This window comes from Rhinolophus ferrumequinum, chromosome 23, assembly GCF_004115265.2.
Source record: "Rhinolophus ferrumequinum isolate MPI-CBG mRhiFer1 chromosome 23, mRhiFer1_v1.p, whole genome shotgun sequence".
Classification (NCBI taxonomy): Eukaryota; Metazoa; Chordata; class Mammalia; order Chiroptera; family Rhinolophidae; genus Rhinolophus; species Rhinolophus ferrumequinum.
In genome coordinates, this window is record NC_046306.1 from 21,298,110 (window position 1) to 21,317,677 (window position 19,568).

The following is a 19,568-nucleotide window of genomic DNA, read 5'->3' on the forward strand; positions in this document are numbered from 1 at the left end:
CTAAAAGAGGTGGTGCTTGAGCTGAGAGCTGTAAGGTAGTTGTTAACTGGGGGGGAAAAACGCACCAAGCAGAGGGCAGTATAGGCAAAGGCCCTCAGGCAGGAGGGAGCCGGGCACAGAGGACCTGAGAAACCAGTGTGGCTGGAATCCTGAGGTGAGGGCCCGAGAGGAGAGAAGTTCAGTCTTGGGTTTTAAAGGGTAAGGACTCACTGGTGAGTCCTTACTGGTGGGGAGGGACATGTTTTATTCTTCAAAAGCTCCCTTTGACTTCTGTGTGGAGGGTGTGTTGAAGGGGCCAGAATGGCAGAGGGGTGGGTGGACTGGGAGGGGTCCACACGAACCTGTTTTACCCTTGGGCGGGCTTTCTCTGAGCCACTGCCTATCTTAATCCCTTACTAGTCAGTGAAGCCCCACAACAATCCTATGGAGTCTGTAACCTCCATTTTGCAGAAGAGAATCGAGGCTCAGGTGAAGTCACTTGCAGGTTTTACCCACAAGGTGTCACATTGTGCTGCAGTTGGCTTTGTTGGCCCTGTAGTGGTGGGGTAGCATTCCTGTTCCTGGCTGTGTAGTACTCCCAAGTTGATGGTCATTTACTCAGCCAGTTACCGGTGGAAATGACTCCTTGCGTGGTTTCTTACTCTGCAGTGGGCACCCCTCCAGGAGGCGCCAATGACAACTGCAGAAGTGGGGGATGTTGGGGGTCTCCATTGTGCAGCTCTTACACTTCTCCAGGGTGGGGTTTGTTCCCCTCTTTCAAAAGAGGAAACAGGCCCTGGAGAGGGGCTTGCAGAGGGCCCAGCCCTCAGCTGGCTGGCGCCGCAGGCCTGAGAGGCCGGGGAGAGGCACGGAGGCCAGTCTAGGCAGGGGGCGGGGCCTCGGGGCGGGGCGCCCTGGGCGTCAGCGCCGGCGCCAATGGGCGGGCGGCCCCCCGCCCAGTTCCCTCAAGTCCCTAGCGGCGGCGTCCAGAGCCGCGAGCCTCAACCCATCTGGAGCCGAGCGGGTGGCGGCACCATGGCGTGTGCAGGGCTGCTCACCGTGTGCCTGATCCGGCCGCCTGTGCATCTTTCCCCAGCGCCGGCCCCTGGGCCCGCCGGACACGCGCTCTTCCAGGATGTGAGTGTGGAGTGGGTGGGGGGCATCAGCTCTCCAGCCATGGGGTCTGCTCTCTCGGGGTGTCTCTCCAGGTCTCTCTCCCTGCGTCTCATTGGGCTCTCACTGTTCCCATCACTGTCTCTCTCTTACTGTGTCTGTCAGTCTTTCCCCCCAGGTCTGTTTGGGGCCCCGTCTCTCTCTCTCTCTCTCTCTCTCTCTCTCTCTCTCTCTCTCTCTCTCTCTCTCTCTCTCTCTCTCTCTCCCTGCTGTTTGTCTCCATGTTTCTCCCTTTATCTTGCTGCCTTTGTGTCTCTTTCTGTCTCTCTTTCCTTCTGTCTCCTTGGGTCTAGTTCAGTATCACTGCCCTTGTGCCCCCCCACCTCCAAAACCACCCCATCTGTGTCTGGTGGGGTGGAAGCACCAACACTTGGTCAGCAGTTGCTGTACCCCTTGGCAGCCCCAAGCTGGGCAGCCCCAATCCAGGTAAGGGGCCTGGAAGAATAAGACTCAGTGCTGACCCCAGGGTCCCTTAGTCCTGACCCAGAGGCCGTGGGGGGTCCCACAGTTGGTCAGGGCTGACCACAGTCGTTCTCTGTGGTCTGTATGTCCTTCCTGTGCATGGCAGGTGGCCCTTCAGCCCCCGTGGGCACTAGAGTAAGCAGTCTATCCGGGCCTCAGTCACTGCCTTGAGCCCCTTACCCACCTTTCACCCCAGCGCTCAGCCCCTACCTGGCTCTCTCAGGCCGTCCACTCCCAGAGATTCCTGCCAGTAGGAAAGACTGTACTCTTGCCCCCTCGCCACTGCCCCAGTGACTCAGCACCTTGACCATAGTCCTGGCTGGAAAGGACCTGACCCTCCTGTTTCCCAGACGGAAAAACCAAGCTCTAAGGACTTAGGGGTATATCTGAAGCCACACATGGAGGCAGGGGCACTCAAGAGTGTGGTACCAGGTGTCCTCATTCCCATCTTAGTACTCCCCACTAATTTCTCCCTCTGCCCCAGCCAGGCCACAGAGGGCTGCCATGTGACCTCAAGCCAGTGGCAGACCTCTGAGTCGCGTCTGGCTAGTAGTTAGATTCATCCCTGAGCCTCACCAACCCTGAGAAAACAGCCGAAATGAAATGGCATTCAGAAGGTGGAGCTGATGAGGGCTCTCTGTCTAGCCTTTGGCCCGCCATTCCTGGCCAGGCCTACGGGTCTCTGATTTGCTGGGTTGCATTGGATGACTTGGGAATCTCTGGAAACCTAGGAGAGACAGGACCATGTCTTGACTCTGCTACTCTGTTTTTCTGTCTCGTGCATCACCACTGCTTTCTCCATAAATAAAATCCGTCCATCCTTGCTTTCTGCCACCCTCACTCCCCCTTGTGTGCACACACACATATACACACACACATTGAGTCAGCCTCATAGGAAGCCCTAGCCCTGGAAGGATTAACCCCAGCCTGCTCCCCCGTGTGCTAGTGGGAAAACAGGCACCTGCAAAGAAAGGACTAGCCCTTGCCTGCGTCAGGGTCTTCAGCAAGCACACAGGGAAATAGCCCAGAGCGGGCAGAGTCTGGGATGGACCATGGTCACACAGAAGCATTGAGCATTCAGGTCTGGGACATGTGCCCAGGATACTGAGGCCGCATCTTGGCCCATCTCCCCACCTTCCTCAAGCTAGGACTGTGCCAAGGGCTGATGCATCAGAAAGAACTTGGAATGAACTCTGGGTATGGGAGATGGTGCAGGGAGCTGGCTTGGTGCACCCCCCCCATGAGTCCAGGCCCCACAGGAGAAGTGAGCAAGCAGTGGGACCCGCTGTGTGTTCTTCCTGTGCTTCCCTTGTTGGAAAAGCTCCTGCAGAGCTGAGCTGGGCAGGGGTTTGGGAGCAGGCTGGGCAGAAGGAAAGGCAAGGCAGGGGGCAGCCTGGCCAGCTGGGGCCCTGTTGAGTTGGGTGGGGATTTCTTGCCTCCCAGGCTCTACTCACAGCTCCTATCCGTACCCGTTTGTCCTCTAGGTTTTCCGCAGAGCAGACAAGAATGGTGAGTGTGGCTTCCCCTGGGTCCCATAGTGGGGGGGAAATGTGGGAGACATCATAGAAGCTTGGGAAGGTTTGGGGTTTGGGGCAACAGTCTAGAATGGAGAAAAATCTTGGGCGGACCCAAATCAAGAGACTTAATCAAGGCACCCTTCCTAGAGGAAGTGCTGTTTTGAGTCAAGTTTAGCAGGATGGAAAGTGGAGGGAATATGGTTTGGCCAGAAGCTGGAGGTGGGGGTTTACTTTCATGCAGTGCCCTGGCACAGTGGTGGGGGTACCTTCCTGCACATGACCTCATGTTCTTCACTCCATGTCACAGACAAAGGAGCAGAGACCCACAGAGGTTACGCCTGAGGTCACACAGCCTTTAAGTGGTGGGCCTTGATGTGATGTTTGGTCCCTGGCTCCCTGTGTGAGGGGCTGGGAAGGGTGGGCTAATGGAAATGAGGCCCTGTATGGGATTTCATTCTTAGAGTTTTAGAGGGCTCGGTAAATTTCCATATGACCAATCATCTGGACCCAGGGAAGGCCTGGGCAGGATAAAAGTGGCTCCAGGGAATCAATTCCTCCTGCCCTGGGTGCTGGGCAATCTTGAAAGCTAAAGCAGGAGCCCTTAGGAGACATCCAAAGCAGGTTACTGCTCATAGATGACGCAGAGCAGGCCCGTGTGCCATGATTGGCCAGTTAAGAGTCTAAGTGGAGGCAGCCAGTCAGCCTTGACCTGGCTTCCATCTGAAGTCTTCAGACCCTTTTGTGTTTCACCCTCCTTGAGACACAGTCATGTCCTACCCCTTGGCCCTTCTCCTTGGGTCTCTTCAAATTGGTGGAGACCATTTGTCCCAACCCGTTGATCAGGACACATGGTCTCATTTGGATGAGAGCGTTTTGTCCACTCCCTCTGCCCCATCTGCTTAGAGATCTGACAGGCCAGATCCCCAGTATCTTTGGCTGTCCCACGCAAGTGCTCTCCGCCTTTGCTACATGCCCCCTGTGACAGGGAGCTCATTCTCTCCAGAGCCAGCCTACTGCTTCTTACAGGAGCCCCAGCCCCTCGGAAGGTCTCGTCTGACTCCCTGTGGCTTTTTTATGAAGGGCCTGGGATCACAGCATCAACATTCCCGATACCCTGGGGCCAGACTGGCCAGCATGTGGGGAAAACACTCAGTCCCCTTCAAGTGATGTCTAGGCCCTGCCATGGTCTGGCTGTGTCCCGATCTGGCTGTGTGCCAGGTTGTTCATGTGTTTCTTCATTTGGCAAACATTTATTGAGTCCCTACTTAAGGCCGTTGTGCACTGCCCTGTCCTTTGGGTGCCTGCAAAGTGGGCCCTCTTGCCTTAAGTGGGCATCTCTGGGGGCCCCAGGCCTTTTTTTCCCTAACAGCCAGGCCCCCCATCAAGATCAGAATCCCATTCCATCTGGTTGGGTAGTTGTGAGATGCTGTGAGGCCTCCGGGGGGCCTGGACCTGGTGGCAGGAGTGCAGCCGGGGGTCAGGTATACCAACTGCTCCGTACCCCTCTCTCCCAGATGATGGTAAACTCTCATTTGAGGAGTTCCAGAATTACTTTGCCGATGGGGTTCTTAGCCCCAGGGAGCTGTGGGAGCTGTTCAGCAGCATTGATGGGCATTCTACCGAGTGAGTATGAGAGGGGGATGAAAGAGCTGTGGGTAGATGTGAGGCCAGGTTGTCCCCACCCCACTGTGTCCCCTGCTACTTTGCTTCCTTATGGAGAATGGGGAGGTAGGGGGTGTAGAGGAGAGGGTGGTGATGGTAGGGAGAGGGGTGGGTGCCAGGGCTCGGTACCAACTTTTACCCGCCCACGCCCTCCCTGTCTCCAGCCTTGCCCATCACACTGCTTTGAGCTGGGACCCCAAAATAGCCAAGCCTGAGTCACCCCACACATCATGGTTCAGCCCACAGGTGCCCTCCCCATTCCTGCTCCCAGCAGGGACCGGAGGCTGCCTGGGGACAGCGGGGCCCCGCCTGCTTCCATCCATGGATGCAGGTGCATGAACACGCACACGCCTCGCCACGTGCGCTCCACATCTACCGGCCTTAGCACGAGTTTGTATGCTTTCATCCCCGTGCTTCCTCACGGTGCACACACACACACGGCTGTCCCTCCCTGTTACTTCCCTTCCTCCCTCATCTCCTTTAAGTAAATTCCAGACTCCGGATTGGCTCTTGCGCTTCCCTCTGCTCATTCTGGGGCTTGGGCTGGACCCTTTGTCTGCAGTGCCACCACCCACCACCCACCAGACACTCTAATCAAATTCCTTGTCCTTCAAGGTCTAATATAGGCAGCCCCACCTCCAGGAATCCCTCCCTGACCTACCAAGCAATACCCATGCCTTCTCTGGGCAGCCCTGGCTTCCCCTCCCAGGCTCTGACCACTCGTCTGACCTGTATCCATTATCTTCCCTGGCCTGAAATCCCCTTGGAAGCCAAGAGTGGGTCTGAGTTTTTGCCCTCAGAGAGGGTTTGATGGGGCAGTAGTACCCTTGCTCCCCTACCACCTCTACCCCTCAGCCCGTCTCTGTCCACTGAGCAACTTAACCTGGGGTAGAGGCAGAAGTCGCCTCCTTGTCAGGCTGAGCTGGGCAGGAAGGGGGGACAAACGTCAGTGTCAAAGTCCCAGTTCACCAGGCTCCAGTCTGAAGGTCTTAAGGGTACCTTCTCTTTTCCTTGCAGCAATTTGGAAACGGAGAAACTGTGTGGTGAGTAGGCCCATGGGAGCTCTTGTTTCCTGGGACCCCTGGGCAGATGGGTGCAATGAGGGCCTATTGCTGGTCTCCTGATGGAGTAGGATGGGCTGGGTTCAAGATATGATGCCTGGTTGGTTGGGTAGATGGAGAGGAGGGGGGATCAGTGGGAACCTTCAAGGACCTTCTCTGCCTGCAGACTATTTCTCAGAACACCTGGGTGTCTACCGGCCTGTGCTGGCAGCGTTGGAGTCACTGAACTGTGCAGTGCTCACTGCCATGGACACCACTAAGCTGGTGAGTGGAGGAGCTGATGGGGGGCGTTCAAAATGAGCGCAGGAGGTGTCTGTTGTGCTGGGGGAGCCTCCATTGTCGTGGCTCAGGGCTGTGGAACTAGAGACGTGAGTTCAAATCCTGGCTCTCCCACTTCCTTTCTGTGCACCTTTACCTCTCTGGGCCTCAGTTTCCTCATCTGCAAACTGGGGATAAAAATAGAGCCTGCCTCCGTCTGTTGTGACAATTAAATGAGAATGAAGGCAGCGATTTTCGTCTGTCTTGTTCTCTATCCCTAGCACCCAGAACTATGCCTGACACATGGTAGGTGCTTAATGCCTGGAGCTGCTGTTTTTATTATTGGCCAGAACTTACTATTATGGGATATCAAGCCCAGCAGGGATAAGCTAGGAGTGGGGCATGCTTGCACTTGTATTTACAGGCCCATGCTGGTGTGCAGAGCCTGGTAGACTGGCCTGAGAATGTGAGGGAGTAGGCAAGCACGTATACACTCACGTAATTGTGTGCCACATGTGCACAAGCATAAACAGTGCTCACAGCCAGGGCTCCAGGCCCTTGTATGGTGACTTCAAAAAACGCACAGGCCACCTCTCTCTTCATGTGTTCCTTTTAAAAAATGTCTCCACTTCCCTTTCTCCCATAACTCTTAATAAGGGAGCAGTGAGCAAACCCGGAAATGTCCCTGACCTCACTTTTTACAGAAGGGGAAACTGAGGCCCTCAGCTAGTCTGATGATCAGCTGAGGACAATGCTTCCCCTCTGGTTGCTTTCACATGGGATTTAGTAGCTTTTCAAAGGGTCGCCCCTTTGGGCCTGGCATGGGATGGGAATCCAAATAGCACCCAAATGATGAGGGGTTGGTGTGTTGTGGTGACTTCCATATCTGTGGCCTGGATACAAATGTGGGCATCGACTTCATTATTATTGCCATGGAAATGGCCCTGGGCATGGGCAGCTGGACTGGTATTCTCTCAGCTGGCACTGATTAGGGGGAATTCAGACTGCAGGTCAAAGTGAAGGCCCCAAGGGACCAGACCACCTCCTCTTGGCCCAGAAATCACCACTCGATGATTCTGCCAGCTCCAGTCACTTGAGACTTTTATCTGGCATTCAATGCCTCTAATAGAACTTCAGCTCAGCCCATCAAACCTCTGCCTCTACAGCCCTCTGGTGGCACCACCTCTGGTGGCACCACCCGCTCTAGTCCAACATGACTCAGTTGAACACTTCGTGCACTAGCCTGGAACCATACTCCTGGTACAGGGCCCGGGTCATCCAGCGGCGTTGGAAGGAGTGCAACGAGGCCACCATGGAGCCACCTGTCCACACTGCTGTGCCACGCCCAGGCTTGGCCACGAGGCGTGCCTGCAGTGCCCCAGAGCCAAGCCGCTGGCACTGGGCTTCCAGCTCCATCTCCAGGCGCTCAGTGAAGCCAGGGAAAAGTGTGGAGCCACCGGCCAGCACCACGGTGTCAGCCAGCCGTGTCCTCAGTGTTGCAGGCACCCTTTGCAGTGCCTGGAAGGCCAGTGTGGGCAGTCCTGGCTCAGACTGGCCTAGCAGACCAGGCCGGAAGATGGGTTCCGGACAGCGGAAGCGCTCACTGCTGAGGCAGACAGAACACCTATTGCCTAAGTAGAAACTGACTGGATGGTGGCGGGCAGGGTTATGGAGGTCACCCTCAAAATCCAGCGACACATAGCAGCAGCGCTTCTTGAGCTGTGTGATGGCCTTTCGGGGCAGGGTCTGCTGCAGTAGATCAGGGCATGCTGCCACCAGCAGGTCCCGCAGGTAGCGCGACAGGGTGGTGCCTGCCACATCCATCCGGAAGGTGGCCTTTTGCCACAAGTGGCCTGCATAGATGGGCGTGGCATGGCACACACCGGCGCCCGCCTCCACCACCAGCCCGCTGAATGCTCCGGTGGAGCAGAGTGCCAACAACGCTGTGCTCGCCATGTGGCACGCGGGCACTTCCAGGGCCTCGAAGAGCAGCTCAGCTACCCTCTCGCGGCTTGAAGGTGGCGCTGACGGCGAGTCACTCACCAGCACTGGCCACTGCTCTGGGCACACCTGCAGGCCCCCTATCAGCAGGCGCTCCCACAGGCCCTCCAGCGCCTCCCAGTCCACCACCTCACCGTGCTTGATGGGGTGCGCCCTGGCCACGCCGCCTGCCAACTCGCAGCCCGGCGCTCCGGGTAGCACGGGCCGGTCCCAGCTGGGCACCAGGCTGGAGCTCTTCAGCACCAGGCGCGGCTGGTCCTCGCCCGCGAAGCCCGCTTTGGTGAAGCCCGAGCCTTGGTCCACCACCACCGCTATGTGGTTCAGTGAGGTCGGCGGGCAGACCCCGCGGCTCCTCGACGCCGAAGCCACCTTCTTGGCTTGGTCCCGCCCCCAGAGGCCTGGTCGCGCCTCCGTTTGAGGCTCCACCCCTGCAGACCTAGATGGAGGCCCGCCTTTCAGTTCTTGGCTCTGCCCCTTGGGCCTAAGTCCCTGCCTTGATGGACTAGATAACGTTCTTAATTCTTGGCCCCGCCCTCTGGTCTTGAGGTTCGGTTCTTGTGGGCAGAGTCATTGTCTCTTTTGAGCTCTTGGCTCCGCCCCTAAGACCTGAGGACCGGCCGCTGGTTCAAGTGTCAGTCTCTGCTCCCGCAGGAGTTCTGTGGTTACACGCGCACCTCTGGCACCAGACCCCACCCACTCCCTGAGGACTTGCCTCCGCTGTGCGGCTCAGCCCCCTCAGCCCAGGCAGAGGTGGATGATGAGAGGGCCGGGTCAAATCCTTTTAGATACTGAGAAGCATCCAGGAGCAGCTTTGAGAATGAAGGGGCCTCGAGGCAATGTCATCCAGACATATATCCCTCAGTGGGGACCCAGGAGTCCAGCCCAGTCCTTAACTCCCAGGCAGTGTTTTGGACCTCACCTGGGCTTGACTTAAAGTAGTTCCCTGTTGTGGAGGTGGGAGAGGGTGGTCAGAGAATGCAGGAAAAGAACTTGGACTCATTGTGACCTCAGTCTGCAGCACTTGATGTGGACCCATCCTCTCTCCTGAGACGGTGAAGGGCAGTGATTTGGACAATCAGGGGTCTGGCCTCAGCTCCCCAGTACAAGCAATTTGATTCCTTTCCCAAACAACTTTGGATTATCTGATGTTCTCTGGTCAGATGTGGGGCTCCTCCCCTCTCAATGCTGAAGAGAAAAGCTCGGAATCACAGATTTAGAGCCACTGTTGATCTGTGTGCTCAGCCTCGAGGGGCCCAGGCAGTCCACAGAGGGACCACACCTATGGATTCACGTGGACCTGAGTTTGGACGCAATTCTGAAACTGGCTCACTGTACCCCTAAGCAATTCCCAATCTCTTCCTGGGCCCAGTTGTTTTGTTTTCTCTCCAAAAGGTAGTAGTCCTCACACACAAGAAAGAGGCCACTTCTGGTCTCTGCAGAGTCTCGTTATTCTCTTTAGGACCATTTTGGTTGCAAATTGAAAACCCTGCCCGGTGAGCTTAAGCTAAAATAGGGATTTTATTACAAGGATCTTGTATGTCTTGTGGACACCAAGAGGAAGGGTGAAGTCAGGTTTCAGGAACAGACTGGAAGCAGGGCTTGATTGCAGGGCTGTGGGGAACCTAGGATGATGTACTCGCTGTACACTGTAGTTTTATTCTGAAGACTGACTTCAGCCTGTGCATGTTCATATAGAAAACAGTCTCTTATAGCTCTTGAATTACAGTCCCAGGGGAGGAGCTGATAGGACCAGTTTGGGCCAATGGCTTATCACCAGGAGGTGTGGCCACATTGAAGAAAGTGGTTACCCTGATTGTAACTGTGTGTGTGGTAGGACAGGGGCAGTTCTTATAAGCAGCAAGGGAGATGCAATGGGTCGGGCAGCCTCCAGCCTGATGCAGGCGATGTGGAGGGGACACTGGTGACCTTCAGCACCTTCTGCAGAAACTGGGCCTGTGGCTTTAGTGAACTGGGGCCTTCACCTGCTGCATCTACTCCGAAAGGGGTCATTCTAAGGTTGGTCTCCAGTGGGAAGCAGGCTGCAGGTTCAGAAGGGCTGGGGAGGCTCTAATGTCTGGAGCTGGGTTTGGGACCCAGGAGAGTGAAAAGCAGCAGCTGCCCACAAAAAATGTGCTGGGCCTCTCATGGGTGAATTGGGGAGGTGAGCCTCAAGTTGGCGACTACAAGTGGCAGTATGACCAGAGCGGGGGTCAAGGTGGAACTCATTGAGAGGCCCTAGAGGGTAAGACTGAGACTGGGGGGCTGGGCCTGTACATTCCAGTAATAGGTTTGGGCATTTCCCCTCCAGACAGATAAGCGGTTTGGAAGAAGCCTTTGGCTGCAATGTGGGGAGGGGGATGGCACAGGGTAGGTTGGGAGACAAATGACTAAGGTGCCTGGGTAGGTTTACCAACCAGAGTGTAGTAGGAATGAGGGAGGGGTCAGAGGCCTAGGGACCCCAGTCTCTCCTGGGTGCTCTGACACGCAGAATGTTAGTCTAAACCCCAATCCTGCTGACCATAGGACCCTCACAGTTCTCGAAGGTGGTGGCTGTTTGCATGGAACCCTCCTAAGAAGGACCTGTGCAGGCTGGGGACTCTTGGAGATGCCATGCTTCTGCTGGAAGCAGGCCCTTCCTCCCAACGCGTCGTCAAGCCTGGGTTTGCCCAAGCTCACCTCCCTTGGGCCTGCAGACCTGGCAGGGTCTGACCCGGGCCTGGAGTTGGAGGGATGGGGAACAGCCTCCTTCCTCCAGTGTGGCAGAGTATCCCGAGCTTGGGTCACAAGGAAGGAGAAGGCAAAACTAGCCTTGGCTCCAGACCATGGCCGTTGCTCTGCCCTCAGTTCACCTGTTCATCCCTGTCTCGCTCTCGCACCCCAACGCCTCAGACAGACCTAGTAAGCGGCCGGGGTTGTTATGCGCTTTTTATTGGGCCAGGGCCGCGGGGCTGGTCCAGGCGTTCAGAGCCGCGGGCGAGGTCAGCGGCACCGCTTGCGCGGCTGCTCCTCGGCGAGGTCAGCCTCGCGGTGGGTCTCGCTTTCGGCCACCAGGCGCCTATAGAGTCGCTGCCAGGCCTGCGCGGCCTTGGCTCCGCCTCCTGCGCCGGCCCCGCCCGCCGCGCGGCGCCCCTCCTCCTGCAGCCGCGAGTCTAGCAACAACAGCAGGACCAGGATCTTCATCTCTCTCGCGCGCGCGTCCTCGTGCCGCTCGGCGCCGTCGCCTGCTCCTCGCATCATGGGTGTCGCCGCCGGGGAGCCCCCTCGGGCGCCCGCCGCCACCTCGGCTCGCTGCTGCCGCTTGTCCACGGGGAATAGCAGCACGATCTTGGTCTGGGAGTAGGGCAGAGGCGTGAGGGGAAAGAGCGCGCCCCTCCTTCCTCCCGGGAACCCTCACCCACCCCGGCCCTATCTCCCAAGACTGCCCTCTCTACGTTTCCGTGACTCCTGGCATCCTACTATGCCCAGCAGGGCGATTCCCACCCTGGCCCATCCTGTGAAGCCTGCCTCCCGTGGAAACTCTCACACAACTTAGGCTGACCTCCTGGGACCTTGCTCTGTGCACGTTTATGGGATCCCCGCCTGCCCTCTTAGCCTTGATGCTGCGACCCTCACCCATCCTGGTCCTGGTCCAGGGCCTCTGCCCACTTGAAGAGGGGGGAAAGTAGCATGTTTTGAGGCGGAGACTCTAACGGGGTCATAAGGGAACTTCTGGTGCCCATAGTCCCAGTGATACCAACCAGGGCGGATTCCCCATGCTGGGACCTCCACCCATTCATCTGGGTTGTGAAAATCCCCTCCTGACTCCTAAGTCTCATTCACCTCCTGGTTTCTGGAATCTTTCCCCTCCCTTCGGGGCTTTTAGGACCCCATCCACACCCAGGTGTGTTCTTAGGACCCTCATCTTCAGGAGTTCTCTAACCCCTTCGTCTATTCCCTAGACTTCTGCCCACAAGACCTAGACTCCCAGTATCCCCTCCTGCCCGCCTGTCCAGACTCCCCTTACCCGTACCTACCCCTCACCCCCCAGCACTCACGCTTGGCCTCTGCTTCAGGTGGCTGAAGAACTGCTGTTTTTCTCGGGCCTTGTTCATATCAGGCGGCCTCTCCTTAACAGCCCGCTTGGGCACTTTGGTTCTCTTGTGGGAACTGTTGTTTCCCATGGCAGGGCTAGTCAACACTGGCGTCCACGGCCCATGCTGCTTTGCGATGTCCTCTGGCCAGGCGCCTCCTGCCCTGGCATTGTCCTGGGGAGGCCACATTGTGACCTCATGGGTTGACCTCACCAGCTCCAGGCTCTGAGCTCCTCCCAGAACCCACAGACAAATCTTGGCTCCATTCACTCTGTGACTTCTGGCCTTCGTTTCTCAGCTGTAAAAGGGCTAGTGATCATAAATGAGGTGACACTTGTAAGGTGCTTAGTGATGCGTACAGAGGAATTTCTGTGGCCTGGGTTTGAAAATGGCTCTGCCACTAACTAGTTGTGTGACCTTGGCCAAGGTAATCAACTGCTCTAGTCCTCATTCTTCTTATCTGCAAAGTGGGGTCAATTATGGTTCCTCTTAGTTGTTATAAGGATTAAATGAAATTCTGCTTGGTACAGCGCCTGGCATAGAGTGGGTGCTTGTGTCAGCCGCCGGGTTCTTTGGTTGTAAACAATAGAAACTGATAAAGCATCTTAAGTACCCAAAAGGGAATTTATTGGAAGGATTTTAGAGAGCTCAGAGCATAGCCAGCATAGCCAGCATAGTCTGGGGTAGGGCAGAAAGGTAGAGATCAGAAAAAAATCCCTGGCATATTTAGGAATGAGAGGACACGGCCTCCCTTCTGTCCTTGGCTCCCAACTCGTAAGCCATCTGATGGCTGAGCCGAGGAAGGTCTTGGGCAGGAGACAAAGCCCCTTAAGGGATGGTGCTTCTGAGGCCTCTTGTAGATGGAGGGCAGGCACCTGGATCATGGCTCCTGAGGGCCTGGCATGTGGGTGGCCTCTCCGTCTCTCAACCCATCTTATGAGGGGTTGGGGGAGGCTGGTGATGTAGGTTGGGCTCAGTGCTAGGGTGTATGTGTGATGACAGCAAACGTGGTTGTCTTGTGTCTGCAGCTCCTACTAGTAAAAGGTGCTCAGTAAATGTTGCATGGATGACTAAATTACTGAATGCATGCATACGTAGACTGTGGCCAGCTGGTGAGTATGGGGCCACATCACACCATCATTTTGCCTTGGGTGTCAAAATTGTTCTTTGGATATCCTGTGACCTGCCCCACCCCTACCTCCCACCAGCCTAACTTGCAGGGGTCTCACTGACTGAAGGTGGTCATCCCAAAGTGGAAGGGGTCTTGGGGCCTGGAGAATGGCAGATGCTTCCCTGTAAGTTGGCCTCATACTTCCCAGGAAGGGAGGCCAGGCCCTGCTCCCAGTTCCTGTGCCCTCCTGCTTATGCTGGGTCTGCAGGCCCTCTGCTCTTTATGCTTCCACCGTTGCTCTGGTGGATGGGATGGGGGAGCAGCTCCCTATTCAGAAATAGATGTTTGGGGCCGAGAGATGCTGACTATGCCCTTTCTGCCCCCAGGAGTATGAGCGGGCCTCCAAGGTGGACCAGTTTGTGACACGCTTCCTACTGCGGGAGACAGTTAGCCAGCTACAAGCCCTGCAGAGCTCACTGGAGGGGGCGTCAGACACACTGGAGACCCAGGCCCGTGGCTCCTGGTACGTGAGGAGCCTTGACAACGTGCGGGTGCAGTTCATGAATGCGCATTATTCCCACATTCCGAGTCCCTCAGCTTTGATCACATTCTGTAGTTTCAGCAGCCTGGAGCCCAAATTCTTGTTCTGGGGCCGGGAGCCAACAAGGGTTGAGAGGGTGGCTGGCTTTGAGGCTGGGGCCTCAATGTCCCGGGAAGCCTGTCTTGCCCCATCCAGGCCTGACCCTTTTCGGGGGCCCCAGTCCTTGGCCCTGTGGTCTACGGCAATGGACAGACCCTCCACTTCCCTTAGGTCAGATGAAGAGACCGTGGAGGTACAAAGCAAGCCCCGTAGCAGCCGGCGGGCAGGGCGCAGGGCCTCGCGGAGCATCATTCGTTCACCCACCTGGTCTCTTGGCTCCTCTGACACAGGTGTGCCTGTGGTGGGTGGGAGGGCTGAGGAGGGTCCGGAGCAGGCACAGCATTCCCCAGTGCCCCCAATGCTGGCTCCTCCACGCCCCGCAGTTCATCCTGAGAGACCTCCCAGCCTGACTTTCCCCCATCGCCCCCACCACCAGGGCAGAGCTCAGAGGCTGAGATGCAGTGGCGGCTCCAGGTCAACCGTCTCCAGGAGCTCATTGACCAGCTCGAATGCAAGGTGAGCGGCTGTCTGGCCAGTGCCCCATGGGGTGGACCTTCCTGGAGCCTGTCCAAACCAGGCACATGTCGGAGGCCTGGCCCACACTCCGTGTCCCTCACAGGCCCCTCGGCTGGAACCCCTACACGAAGAGGAGCTTACCAAGGGGCCTGACTCGGTGAGTGGGAGGCAGCCGGGTATCCGGGCCTAGGAGGTGCTCACTCATGAAGTGAGGGGGTTCAGAGGGCCAGCTACCCACCTGGCCGGTGCCTTGCTTACACACCCTCTTCCCCAGCGTTGTCCCAGCCCTCGTCCCCCAGGCCTGGCAGCACGCGCTGGGTTCTGGTCCTTGCACTGTGACTCTGCAGAGATCACAGCCCCTCTCTGGGCATCAGTTTCCCTCATCTGCATTTCTGAAAGCTGGGTCTGGGGCAGTGTGGACAGAGGCTGGAGGGACAGTAAGAAGTGCTAACAAACTGCAGAAGAGAGGGACAGTGGCTGGGTGAAGGCAGCGAGCCACCTTGGTGTTGGGAAGAGGCAGATGGCATCAGGGATGTTGGGGACCACCCTGGGGTAGGAGCTGGACCTCAGGGTAGGTCGGGCCTGGTGCACATCCGGCAGGGCAGGGTCCTCGTGGAAGCCACAGCCAGTTTCTCACCCACGTCCCGCCCAACCCCAGCTGACTGGGCTCCTTCTCTTGCCAGCACATCCTTCTGGCCCAGAGGCAGGTGCAGGTGGAAGAGGAAGCCCTGCAGGACTTCCACCGTGCTCTGTGCTGCTACATGGACTTCACCGGGGCCCAGAGCCACTGCCTGCAGTGAGTCCTTCGCTGCCTGCTGGGGTGGCCAAGGTGGGGGGATGAGCGTCCTGGGCTAGCGCTCCTACTGGATACCCCTGGCTGGGTGGGCAGTGGTGGTAGCAGGCCTGGCCTGGCCATCTCTTCACAGTGTGTCTGCCCAGAAGATGCTGGACAATTCCTCCTTCACCCTGTACGAGTTCTGGCAGGATGAAACCTCCTGGCGAAGGTATGAAAATGGTGCTCTGACAGTGCATGGTTATTGAGTAGAGGCCCTGGAGTGAGGCGGGCCTGGGTTCAAATTCTCCTCTCCTAGTCATTGGCTGTGTGATCTCAGGAGAGTTATAAGGAGAGCTCCAGTGGCCTCCTTTCCAAAATGGGAGTCATAAGAGCTCCAGCCTTGTATAAGTTAAATGAAATGATACGTAAAGAACTGAACATGGTGCCAGGTACACAGTAGGTGCTCCATGAGTATACACTGTCACCATCGTGCCACACCCTATGCCAAGCACCTGTGTTACTTCACGGGATCCCAGTACAGTAGACACTATTGTCCCATTTCACAGAGGAGAAAACTGAGGCACAGGGCCAGTGCGAGGAAGGACTGGGAGCTGAATCCAGGCAGTAGGACTGGGGTGGGAGTGGGGAGCTCTTAACCAGGTGGTCTTGATCTTCGGGGGACTAGCTTGAGCCTCATTCCTCTCCACGGCCCTCCCCAGGCACCAGCAATCCACCTGCAGTAAGGCCTTTCAGCGCATCCTCACTGACCACCTGCGGGCTCCAGACACTCTCTCCACTGTGTTCTTCCCAGGTGTGCTGCAGCCCCTGACCCCCTCCTTAGCCTTGGGACCTGGGGAGGGGCAGTGGGCCCCTGAGGGCCTCTAACCCCCCAACCTCTGACCCCCAGCCTCCTGGTGGATTATGAATAATAACTGAGCTTGACCTGCATTAGCCAAGGACCCTGGGGCCCTGCCTGCCTCCTGGAGCTTCTGGACTAGTCAATTCAGCACCAAGACCAAGGACTGCTGCTCCTGGACCTGGTGCCCGGCTGTCAGAGGCCTCCCAGACCAGCTGGTGGAGAGTCACTCAGCCCAGGGATCAGGGACGGGGCTGCTTGCTTTCTGTTTCCTTAGTTATCAGTGTATTTTATTGTTTGTAGCTTTGGTTTCTGAGGCACTCTGGCCTCTGCCTGGCTCTGGAGGTCTGGATTCTGGTCCTCTCTGCCCCTGCCTTGCTGTGTGACCCAGGGCAGATCCCTTCCATCTCCTGGTGGGCCGTGGGCTGTCTGGCGCCTAGTGGGTGCCTGCTTTCTTCCTGCTATCTTGGGACCAGGCTTCTGCTCTTCCTTAACCAGCAGCAGAACCAGCGCTGATGCTCAGGGATCCCCAACCCCACCCCTAACCTTGACCCCTGAGTCTGGGCTGGATCCATCTGCAGTGTGGGGCAAAGACTTGGGTGTCCCTGTCACCCTCCTGGGCTGGCAGGCTATGGACTCTTGGTCTCTTTCTGTACCTGCAGCTGTGCTAGAGACATCTGGAAGATCCTGGGTTGGTTTGCATGTCATTTGCATATCATTTGCACGGTCATGCCCACCCATACTCAGGACACTATGGGAAGCCCCAAGGTGACCTTGCCAAGTAGCAATAATTTGGGTCTAGAGTCACCTGCTGTCCCAGATACCTCTGAACCCCAGCCCAGGACCCCAGCACAAAGACAATAAAGGTAGTGGTCACCTCTGGTGTCATGTTCTGTCTCTCACTCGGCAAGAAGGCCAGGCTCTGGGGCTGGTTTGCATCTCGGACCACAGGGCAGGAAGCCTTCAGAAATCAACCAGTTCCCATTTCGAGCCCCTTTCCTGCAGATAGTGGGAACTTCAGCACCACTGACCTAGGTTTCCTCAATTCCAAGACCTCTTCCCCCAAAGCCCTAGTTCTGGGGTCTTGCCTGGGAAATGGATATGGTCCCTGCATTCAAGACTCCCAAAGTTGGCTGGGGGTTCTAGTTTCCCCCGTCACCATGCCAGTAGGGTGTGCACAGAGCCTTCTCAGGGTCCCAGATAGCGTGGCTGGGTTGTGTGAGAAGACGTGTCCTAGACAGAACCATCCCTCCGCCCTGCCTAACCTCCTTCCAGACCACCCCTGCCACCTGACAGAGTGGTTCCCGGAGAGTAATGGCCGAGTTGGTCCGCCCGGCCATGGTGGGACCCTCCGTTGAGCCATTTGTGGGGAAGAGACTGGGGGCATGGAGGGAGGTGATTGACGTGGACAGGGGCTCTTAAGGTGAGGTACATGGCACCACAAGAGCACAGGATGCCCTCTCGCCTGGTCTGGGGGGTGCTGGGGTCAGTTTTCAGGCTCGGAGAAAAGAGCTTGTCTCCGTGAACTGAAGGAAGCCCAGCAGTGGGCTGAGGCCAAGGTGGGGAGTCCAGGGCCTTGGAGACACTTCGTCCTGAGGAAGCTGGGAGAGGTTTTAAGCCAGGGGTGACTAGTGGGCTGAGTGACATTTCACCAATGTGCCTGAATGCCCCAGTGGTGCCAGTTCCTTGCTGGGCACGGGCATGGCCAGGACGACAGCTCAGATGGTAGAAGCCCAGGGTGGATGTTCTCGTCTGGGACTCCAGGCAGGGTCTCCCTTGAGGCTTTTCCCCAGTGACCCCTGCAGGAGTTCAGACTTGCAGGGTCACACAGAGCCGCTCCTAGCGGCCTGGCCTCCCAGGCCAAGGAACCAGTACAGGGCTCCCTGGTGGCTCCTTGGTCAGCACTATGCCAGGCTGCCCTCCTGCCACCCCTGTCCCCAGACTCCTAGCAGTTCCTACAAAGTGCTGCCAGCACCTGAGCCACACGGGTCTGGGAGGGCTCGAGGAGGTTTCCGTGTCGTCATTAAAGAAGTCCACCCAGGAGGAAATAATTGTGTTTTCTGTCTTGTGCTCTAATTCCTTCTGCTTCTTCCATAAAAACAGCAACAGCAAACTCTCAAAAATGAAAAACTCCCCATTGCCACCCCTGTCTCACTACAGAAATGCCCCCTTAGCCTGTTAAGTAGCGGGTCAAATCCCTCAGGTCTGGGTCACCTTTCCCAATAGTCTGCTCTTGGTGGCTCTTCAGCTCATTTCAACAGCCACTGGGCACTTGCTTTGTGGCAGATGCTGGGGATGGTGAAACGTCCCGGGAAGGTGACAGTACCCAGGTCAAGGGTAGGCAGAGTACCAAAGCTGGGAGAGTCCCGGCTCCTTCCGCCAGCTGCCGCTCCCCACGCTCACACCCACTCCATGCACCTGCCCTCACCTTCCTCCCACCTGTGCTGGTGACTCACCTGCACACATTCAAACCTGTCCTGGGGACTGGCCCAGTGCCAGGCCAGGTGCTAGAGAGACAGCAACAGTCTGGGTGGCTGCCATTAGCCTCCAGCTCTCAATGAGAAACACGCATACCGAGTGCCCTTCACACACAAATGGAATGAGAATTAGGGAGGCCTTCACAAAGTCATTCTCAAAACAAATACTACTTGAATAAGACACCAGGCTCCAGGCAGGAAGCTGGGACAAAGGTGAATCCTCAGGGAAATCACATATTGGCAGAGAGAAGCAGGTTGTGATGGCAGCCTCTGTTTATAGGGGCTTCCTGGGAGCTAGGCTCTGCTAGGGTGACTGCCATGTGATCACAGCAACTCAGTGGTACAGGCACCATCAGCACCTCCAATTTACAGATGAAGAAACAAGCTCAGTGAGCAAGTACCTTCTCTGGGCCACACAGCTGGATCTATTCTCTGGTACCAATAGGTATTTGCTGTCAAGTGTGAACAGTGCTGAGGGAGATCTCGGGTATCCTCTGGTAATGGAAACCAGCTCAGGACTTGGAGGGCAGTGGCAACTATAACAAAGGAAGGAGAGGTACCAAGCCCTGGGGCTGCAGGATGGCAGATGGGGTAGCAAGGAAAAACCATGGGAGTACAGCAGGAGATGGAGTGTGGTTCTGGTATGGGCTCTCCAGGGCCCAGCCCTGGGAAGGTAGGTGGTGGTGGGGCCAATGCCTGATCATTTCTGGAACTTCCTAGGAGGCACCCAGAGAACGGTAGATGGAGTCTTGGGCAGAAAAGGTTGGTACAAAGGGGAGAGCAAAAGTTGCTGGGGTGTGCGCCCTGGATAGGAATCTGGCTTGTGGGTGGCGGCGGCCCAGGGAGCAAGTCTAGCTCTGTCCACCAGAGGGCGCACGACACTAGGCAATGAAGCCGCCCTGGGGAATGGGGCGGGGCGGTTTGATGTTGGTTTCCCCAACCCTGGAAAGGGAGGGCCGCTGAGGAAGGGATACCTCCAATTCACCACTCTGAAATTCCAGCGGTTACAA

The 19,568-nt window shown here is 56.9% G+C and overlaps 3 protein-coding genes across 3 annotated transcripts; 1 reads left to right on the plus strand and 2 right to left on the minus strand.

Annotated features, from left to right (window-relative positions):
* Positions 1-354: 354 nt before the first annotated feature.
* NECAB3 (N-terminal EF-hand calcium binding protein 3) lies at positions 355-16,983 on the plus strand. Its single transcript, XM_033095450.1, has 13 exons — positions 355-1,116; positions 3,099-3,123; positions 4,646-4,754; positions 5,811-5,836; positions 6,021-6,118; positions 13,681-13,817; positions 14,106-14,224; positions 14,371-14,450; positions 14,554-14,607; positions 15,134-15,246; positions 15,377-15,454; positions 15,945-16,036; positions 16,133-16,983. Exons 1-13 carry the CDS (start codon positions 916-918, stop codon positions 16,159-16,161), a joined length of 1,161 nt encoding a protein of 386 aa, XP_032951341.1. The 5' UTR covers positions 355-915; the 3' UTR covers positions 16,162-16,983.
* Positions 7,207-10,673, minus strand: ACTL10 (actin like 10). Its single transcript, XM_033095435.1, has 3 exons — positions 10,646-10,673; positions 9,033-9,056; positions 7,207-8,667 (listed from the first exon to the last, which is right to left on the minus strand). Exons 1-3 carry the CDS (start codon positions 10,671-10,673, stop codon positions 7,331-7,333), a joined length of 1,389 nt encoding a protein of 462 aa, XP_032951326.1. The 3' UTR covers positions 7,207-7,330.
* C23H20orf144 (chromosome 23 C20orf144 homolog) lies at positions 11,025-12,467 on the minus strand. Its single transcript, XM_033095452.1, has 2 exons — positions 12,148-12,467; positions 11,025-11,443 (listed from the first exon to the last, which is right to left on the minus strand). Exons 1-2 carry the CDS (start codon positions 12,370-12,372, stop codon positions 11,093-11,095), a joined length of 576 nt encoding a protein of 191 aa, XP_032951343.1. The 5' UTR covers positions 12,373-12,467; the 3' UTR covers positions 11,025-11,092.
* Positions 16,984-19,568: the final 2,585 nt, after the last annotated feature.